Source organism: Gamsiella multidivaricata (assembly GCF_025024155.1).
Source record: "Gamsiella multidivaricata strain RSA 2152 chromosome Unknown BC939scaffold_22, whole genome shotgun sequence".
Lineage (NCBI taxonomy): Eukaryota > Fungi > Mortierellomycota > Mortierellomycetes > Mortierellales > Mortierellaceae > Gamsiella > Gamsiella multidivaricata.
The window spans coordinates 423,851-432,065 of NW_026251730.1; the positions used below are offsets into that span (position 1 = coordinate 423,851).

The 8,215-nt window shown below is 51.0% G+C and overlaps 1 protein-coding gene across 1 annotated transcript; it reads right to left on the minus strand.

Moving 5' to 3' along the window:
• Positions 1–87: 87 nt before the first annotated feature.
• On the minus strand, positions 88–7,661 carry BC939DRAFT_447337 (uncharacterized protein). Its single transcript, XM_051555080.1, has 6 exons — positions 7,469–7,661; positions 4,844–7,334; positions 3,079–4,741; positions 2,587–2,968; positions 362–2,487; positions 88–271 (listed from the first exon to the last, which is right to left on the minus strand). Exons 2-6 carry the CDS (start codon positions 7,321–7,323, stop codon positions 197–199), a joined length of 6,726 nt encoding a protein of 2,241 aa, XP_051413734.1. The 5' UTR covers positions 7,324–7,334; positions 7,469–7,661; the 3' UTR covers positions 88–196.
• Between the last annotated feature and the right edge of the window lie 554 nt (positions 7,662–8,215).

Genomic DNA, 8,215 nt, shown 5'->3' on the forward strand with positions numbered 1-8,215 from the left:
CTAGCGCCGATCCACATAAACAATGTATTTTGGCGAAGTACCCGAAACGCTCGTTACACGGCCAGGTCGTTGACCTCGTCTATTTTTGTACTACAAGTCTTTCTTTTATTATGCCATGCTGCTGTAGTTCCAGTCGCCTATATTCATTTTGCAGTCGAAAAGATCTCAGCGCAACGGATGAGGATGCTTCGTCTCTTCAGTATCCTGCAATGGATACCTGGCACTCAAAACATCGCCATTCCATGAGCACTGTCGACTCATCCAATACGTACTGCAAAAAAAAAAAAAAGACAAGTGAGTGATAATTAACTTGCTAGAAAATGATCAAGATAACCATAATCGATTAAAGAACTCAACTTACCCCATGTCCATTACTGCAGAGTACCCATTGCCCATCCTGCACCGGCTCTTGGTCCGTCGCCCCCTTGAACAGATATCGTAACTTCTCACCCTGCGACACGGCCACAAATACATCCTCCCCTCTAGCAGCTCGCACTGCGCTCACCATCCTATCCCGTAACTCCACCATTCTCTTCTTGATATCGATCGTTATCACCCACGCATACTTTTCCCTGATCTCTTTGTCGTCCGTCATATAGTTCTTCAATAGCCGTTTAACTTGCTTGCTCCGCTTCGCCTTTGCTTTGGGCCCTACAGCTACGTGCTCCATTCCAATCCACTGTAGCGTCATGCATATCAGTTCTATCCTCATCAGCCGAGCATACGCGACCTTGCGGCGATACATCCCTTCCTGCGCGGCTTCGATCAGTAACCCGGCATAAATCATTGTACAGCGGATCAAATCCTCGACAAACCAATACCATCCAGACGCGACTCCAGCCTCGTCCAGGAACGAAAATGCCAGCGAAAGCACCAAGAGCAGCACGCTTGCCTGTCCGTATAGAGACTCGACCTTTGAAAGGACGGTCGAACCGCCTCGTGGAAAACCACACTTTACGGCCGATCCGCAATCAACATCCAAAGCTCGAACTTTTTGCGGCTGTCCAGATGTTGAGCTTGATGCCGTACGTTTGAAGTGGCCCACAATAGCATCGTAAAGCCGGTTTAACGGTGAGAGTCCTGCTCCATTATCAGCTCTGAGGAAACTCTGGAAGACCTCTACGGCCGGCCCAACGAGCTCAGTCCAATGACGTCGATAGCGCACAGGGATCTTGTAGATAGGTGGCAAGGCTGCAAAATCGCTATTCGGATAATAGTCTGCCTTGTTCTCGAAGTTCCCAAGTACCCGTAAGAAGGCTTTTGGTGGGTCCATGCGAGATTCCCTCTTGGTTTTAGAGAGTTGTTCCAAAACCTTGGTCCGACGGCTCTCAACCTCATCGCACACCTTTGCAAACTGCTTGTGCACTTTGTCAAAACCTTGGAATTGATCTATATGTTGGGACCTCAACCGAGCGGCGAGAAGTAAGTGGTTCAAACGAAGTCCGTAGCGCAAAGGTCCAACAGCAGGTTCATCACAGATCGGACATAAAACTTGGTCAGGCTCATAACCTGGTAGATCATGCCTCCCAACGTACTCGATCGCGCCGTGCTCTCGGTCAAAGTACTCGACATAGTATCGATCCATCTCCATGAGTCCATCCAGTGTTAACATCGTCAAAACATGGCCACAGCCGAGGACCAAGATCGGATTTCGATCCACATCGACCTCTGAAAACGAATCCTCCCTCAACAAATCGACAAGCTCGTCCATCTCTGCAGGGTCTTTCTTGCACTCGATACATAACACTGTCGAAGGACATGTCTCTCCGCATACTGAAGGACATCGATGTCCGCACTTCAAAAGCTTTTCGCATCGCTTGTTGCAAGGCAGTCGATCGCATGGCACTCCACACGGCATGTTGCATTGGCCTTGGTGCTGGCAGCTCCAAACACAGGGTTGGCAGCAAACATCACAGGGCTCAGTGCACTTCTGGCGGCACCGGGAGTGAGCGCATGCGGCCTTGCACTGCTGGGTACACGCAGGACATGATGAACCTTCATGGCAGTTTGCTTGACATGTGTGCCCGCAAAGCTGGATCTGACCGCACTTCGTAAGACATCCGCCATGCACTGTCCTCGGAATGCCCTCAACTGACTTGCCCTCCCCCTCTGGCGAGGGCGAGGTTTTTTGGCACTCGGAGCAGTTGCGCAGACAGTAATGTCCGCATTCGAGACGAGTTCCGCATTTCTCGGAACACAGAACTCCCTTCGGATCCATCTGGCATACCATGGTTTTCTCATGTTCGCAGCTCGGCAGTTTACGTACAACGCTGACTTTGCAGTAGATTCGGGCTAGATCCTTGGCCTGGTAGCATCTGGGTTGCTTGAAAACATGTCCACACGAGAGAACAATGTCCGCGACAACTTCCATGCAGTCGCCACAGACTTCGCCGCACGTTTTTGGACAGACATGATTACAACCTTTATGTAGGTGAGGGCATGGCTGAGGACATTTGAATGAAACGTGCTCCTTGTCGTATGGGTGGCCTATTGATCGCAAGAACAGATTAGCAACAATACACGAGTCAGGTATTCTGTAAATATCAATGCCACTATATACCGCCCTCCTTTCAATATTAGACTCACATTGCATCGGACAGGTATGACCACAGCTGAGTCTGTAGTCGCACATAGCGGTGCATCCGCCGTTTGGAGAAATTGCCTTGAATGTCTCAGCATCGCTCACTGTGCTTGCAATTCCGTGTTCCTTGCAGGTGATCGCGAATCCTCCACCCACTCGATCGGACGCACGTAGTTCTTCCATGATCTTTGGCCACAGACCATGCTTCTCCTGCGCCATCAATCCAGCATTGCCGATAAGGTACATGCCATGCTGTGCTCGAGACAGGAGAACGTTAGTGCGATTGGGAGACTTGAGGAACCCGATGGAGCTCCAATCCGCCTTTTCGCCACTCTCTTTGATATCGCTTCGAACAAGCGAGATGATAACAATCTTAGCCTCCTCGCCCTTTGTACATAGCGAAAAAAAAAAAAAAAAATTGGGTGAGTACCTATGCTATGTAATCTATAGAGTAACCACATCGTACGCTGCGGTTACATGCAAAGGATCTTGTGTACCTGATAGTTATCAATGGTCCTGAGAGTGAGAGATTCCTGTTTTGCAGGTTCGCTGGTAGGCTTCGGTCTCCACCCGTCAACCTCTGCGTCTTGTTCGCCCTGATCCAACTTTTCCTGATCTCGCTCGTCTATAAGCAATTTGAATGCGTCACTTAAACCATCCCGAAGTTTCGAAAGTTGGCCGAGATACGGTGTCAGGACTGCAATGTCCCCAGGCTTGTCATATCCATTCTTGATCAGGTACTGTGCCAGTGCCCCAACCATCCTGACCTCGAAAGAGTTGGCGAACGACTGCATGCCGTACTGGTCCCTGCTGTCCTCAGCGTGTGCATGGTCCATGAAGTACAGGTTGGCACCCATGCCACTCACATTGGGATACTCGAGGACTCGCTTTTCATCAACTAGGTCGGGATAAAGCGTATTCCTGATTAAGCTCGAGATCTCGGGCCGCATGCGTCGCTGAATAGTCATGTGCGACAGTGGGAGTGGGTTCTTCTCGGCAGTAACGAGGCGCTCGAAAAGAGACTGATCCAAATTGTAGTTCTTTCCGACGGTAGAATCCGACGACAGAGTATATGTCTCGATCTGGGGACGAAGCTGCTTATGGTCACCGATGAGGATCAGGTGTTGGGTCGAAGGCGAGAGTGCTGTCAGAATATGCGACTCCAGGACCTCGCCCGCTTCCTCACAAATGATGATTTCGGGAGCGACTGCACTGATCAGAGCCTGCATTTTCGCGGCGCCACTGGTGGTCATTCCAATGACCGATGCATTCTGGAGAATACAGCGCCGGGCCTCATCGTATGCCTCGTTCTTCTTCTTTGCGAACTCCTCGGCCTCTCGCAGGTGCTCTGTCAATTGTTCTATCATGGATTCCTGCGCCTTGGGTCTCCATGAATCCAATAGTCGCCTACGCTCGACCATCGACATCTCCCAGACGTCTCCGCCCAGCATCCTTAAGGGCCTATCCCCCAGCGGTATATCCCAAAGCTCTAATTCCTCCTCTTTTTCCTCTTCTTCCTCTCCCTCTTCCTCATCCTTCGACGCGAGGGCGCTGTACGAGTTGTAGAACTTATGTTGTTTTTGATCCTTCCATTTCTTCATTTGTTCATTCAATTTCTGCTTCTCAGAGATGTCGTGTCCATTGATCCACCGACTGAAATGATCGATATGTTGTCCCTTATGTAGAACTGTAGTAAAGTCGTCATCATCGAGGTAACTCTCTGCCATACGGGGCCGAAGCTGCTCCCATTGGTCTGGATCCTCTGTTTGGAGGTAGTCATCGATGTGGTTCCAGGATACAGCCCGGCTTTGAGTTGCAGTTTCCAGATGCATGATATTCTTGACAAGGCCCTCGATTGTGTTCCATGTACCTTCCCATTCGTTTTTAGTGGCCGCGAGGGTTCGTCGTACGAGATCGGGTAGGTCGTTGCTCCGCATCTTAGTTTCAAGTTTGTGCATCTCCAATCGTTTGGAATTTGATCGAGAACCAATGCGCACGATGTCGGTGACATCCATGTCCAGCAGGTGCTCTAGGAACTGATCCAGTGCATGATTCGTGTAGCAGATACAGAGGATAGGTCCACAGTTCATCGCTTGCTTATTATGCAGTAGGACTCGCATTAGGTCCACTCCGATCTTGGTCTTGCCAGTCCCGGGCGGCCTACATATGACATAAAGACCATCATAAGTTAGTGTAAGTTGGTGCGTCGATAGCAAAGAAGGGAGAGAGAGGGACTGTCTGACATGCATCACCAAAGCTTACCCGCTGATCAGCGCAACTTCTCGGCAAAGAGTTTCGACCAAGGCGGATGCTTGCGTGTCATCGAGAGTACTTTCCCGCTGGAGCATGTGCACAGCATTGTCGATCGACTGTGGATCGGCTGCATCCAAACGGAGTCTCTTGTCCTTGACAAGGACAGACAGATCAAAGGTGAATCCCGGAGCACGCGCATACAGCGGTGGGTCGACCTTGCCGCCAGCGTCCAATCTGGTGTTATATTCGTGTTCGGTCGGAGCGATATACTTCCCGAAAGGAAGTATCGCAGGCTCGCAGTTCTGAAGTGATTTCAAAACAGGCCTATACGACTCAAAGAACCCTCCCTTCGACTGGACCAAGAACCACCGGTCAGGCATATCAGGCGACTTGGCGGAGGCAGGGTTAAGAAAAGTCATGTACTGTTGAGGATCTGTCAGCTTCACGTGGATAAATGCGTTCGACTCGCTCATGGAAAGGGCATCGACATCTCGCCTCTCGACGACTGCAAGGATTGTGTGAAATGTTGAACCCCCGGAGCTGTGCCAGGATCTGCCGGCAAGACAAATAAGCGACCCTTGCATCAATCGGCTCTTGGAACGTTCCCAAAACTCCTTTCGCCGTCTCTCCTTCGCGCCGTGGACCTGACTTGGCTGAGTGAACGATATCACAAGAGCACCGCGCGCGTGTCCCTCGCATTCCAGGCCGCGGAATCGCACTCCTCCGTACACATCCATATTCACATTGCTATTCCCTGATTGTGTGTCGATTGCCTTCTGCTTCAGAAGTGCATCCTCATTCCCCTTTGCTGTCTTTTCCAGAGCAGAAAAAAACGCGTTCACGCTGTCGCGAAACGAGTACAGCATGTCTTCTCTGTAGAGGCGGAAATGGATATCGATCTGACGCTTCCATCCCTGGGGCCAATGGTGAGGGGCGTCAATGCCGTTCGATGGCAAGAATGGCTGTCGAGAGCATGTCAATTCCGCTTCTGTCGGAATGATACTGATGGATGCGATTTCGGCATGGTCGTTGTCGTGCCGTGGTCCGTTTCGCGAGAGAGTGCCAGGAGGGTCGTACATCAGATGGAGATATGGCAAGTTCGGTCCGCGAATCCTTGATAGAATCGCAGTTAGCGTGGGAGCAGATGAACTGACAGATGGTAAAAACGAGGCCTGGGCATCAGCGACGATGTTGCGGATTCGCAGGACATCCCTGACCAGGATCTCGTTCAGGAACCGGCTTTCGTTAGAGCTATCGGAGGCCTCGATGCACTTGGTCTGTTGTTCATACAGACGCTTGACAATGTCAGCCATCTCAAACCTCGCATCGCGAATCCTCTTGATCAGCTGATACACCAATCTCACAATGCCAAGAAATGCACGCTGCAGGGAGAACTCTTGGCGAGGGCTTCCCGGGCTCAAAAATGAGATACGAGCCCAGAGGATTCTGGTTTTCAACAGCTTATCCATACAATGCAATAATCCCTCCTCCAGGAAGGTCTTGCGGTGTTGGTAAACTGTCGAGTATATGAGGCCACACTCGGTGGTCATCGTCGACTGGCAAAGCGACTCTCGGGTGAGGATTCCGACCAAGGGTATAACCACCGTCTGGAATGGAAGAACGTCCTTCATGAGCTCTGCGTCGACCTCCATTGGCATGCTTAGGATTTCCGAGAGTCGAGCCCGCCCGCTCGTGGACGCCAAATCACCGAGGACGCCAGATGTGTCGATATTGTGGTGGTTCGACAGGTTGAGCAAGCACGAATCGACAAAGTTATGGATCATTCTTTGGCCGGTAAAGCCGTGGAAGTCGGTCTTTCTTAAGATGAAGCTGGCCAAGTGCTGGAGCTTCTCATCAGCAGCCTTCGCGACGATGATGTCGTCTGTGCCTTCGCCGGCGACCTGGAGCGTTAAGGGTCTCGCCGCAACAACGATCTCGGTTCTTTGCTCGTCCGTGAAAAATCTCCCTCCGCGGCCGCGGCCACGACCGCCGCCTCGACCGCGTTCAGCGCCACGATCAGCGCTATCCTCATGGCCCTCTCGGCTGTCCTGGCTGTCTCGGCTAGTTCGATGGCTGTGTCCTCCTCCTCGTCCTGCTCCTCCTCTCCAGCTACTTTGTCCTTCTCCTCCCCAGCTGCCGCGATCCCCTCGCCCTTCTCCTTCTCTCCAGTTGCCACGGTCTCCTCGGCCTTCTCCTTCTTTCCAGTTTTCGCGGTCTCTTCGTCCTTCTCGTTCTCTCCAGCTTCCGCGGCCCCCTCCTCTCCCTCCATCTCCTCCCCATCCGCCACGGTCTCCGTGTGCTCCTCCTCTCCAGCCACCGCGGTCACTTCGTGCGGCTCTTTCTCTCCAACTGGTGCGGTCGTCCTGTGCGGACGCTCCCCTCCACCTACCGCGGTTCGCTCTCCATTTTTCCGGTGCTGAGCCGCTGAAAGGAACTTGTTCTTTCTCTCCTTGGTCCTTTCCGCCCTCACTGAAAACCAAGTCCGACATGGCCTTTTTTTCTTTTTTTTTTTTTTTACATTTTATTCACAATTACAAAAGATTGCCATGTTAGTAAGGACCCATCAAATAAAAAGGCTTATTGCACACGCGTAATTGATAATGGTCTAGCTCTCGCTGGCATTCTTTTGCCTACCGTAGTAAAAGAAATATAAAAAAAAAAAAAAGGCAGATGCTCTCGCAATGCGTGTATATAGATGAATACTGTGTGTATGTGTGTGTGTGTGTGTGTGCTGACAGACAGTTTTGCTGAATTGTCTTATTAACAAAGGTGTATGCTTCTGTTGAAGAGGTGTTGGGAGGTAGGGTGGGTGCGATGTTTGAAAAAAAAATAAAAAAAAAAAAAGCGGGCGGCAAAAGGCGCGAATATAAAGCGAAGGCACTGCTGCTGATTGAAGGGCGATGGTTGCCTGATATCCACAAATCCTGCTTCGCCTTTCCATTTTCATTTTCATTTTCTTCTTTTTCGTTACCACCCTCGCCATCTTCCACACCAGTGCCAAGCAAAGCAGTTCAACACGATGCATGGATCTGCATGAAAATTGGAAAACGAAACCTCCTCCTCCTCCCCTTCTCCTCCTCTTGTTTGTCAACGACGCGCCAATAGGACAGGTGCCTAAAAAATTGTCCATGCGCTGAGCTAAAAGCGCAGCGCGTAGACATTTTATTTTTTGACTTAGTTTTGGCCTTGATCCTGGTCTTGGTCCTGGCCCAAACCCATGGCCTCCTGTCCGGATTCTATTCCTTCAAATTCACCACTGCGGTCGCACTATGCCGCCGGACAGGATACATAATCCCGTTCATCGCATCCGTGTCGGGCTGCATTCACACCTCTACACATTACTTGCGCCGCGCGTGAGCTACCCAGCTTTGGTGGAAGGAC

Excerpts from the sequence above, each read along its gene's own strand:
- BC939DRAFT_447337 (XM_051555080.1), bottom strand. The coding sequence starts at position 7,323 with ATGTCGGACTTGGTTTTCAGTGAGGGCGGAAAGGACCAAGGAGAGAAA. Across the intron at positions 4,742-4,843 it reads GAAGTTGCGCTGATCAGCGG|GCCGCCCGGGACTGGCAAGA; the intron begins GTAAGCTTTGGT and ends TGTCATATGTAG. Across the intron at positions 2,969-3,078 it reads GGACCATTGATAACTATCAG|GGCGAGGAGGCTAAGATTGT; the intron begins GTACACAAGATC and ends CTATGTACAAAG.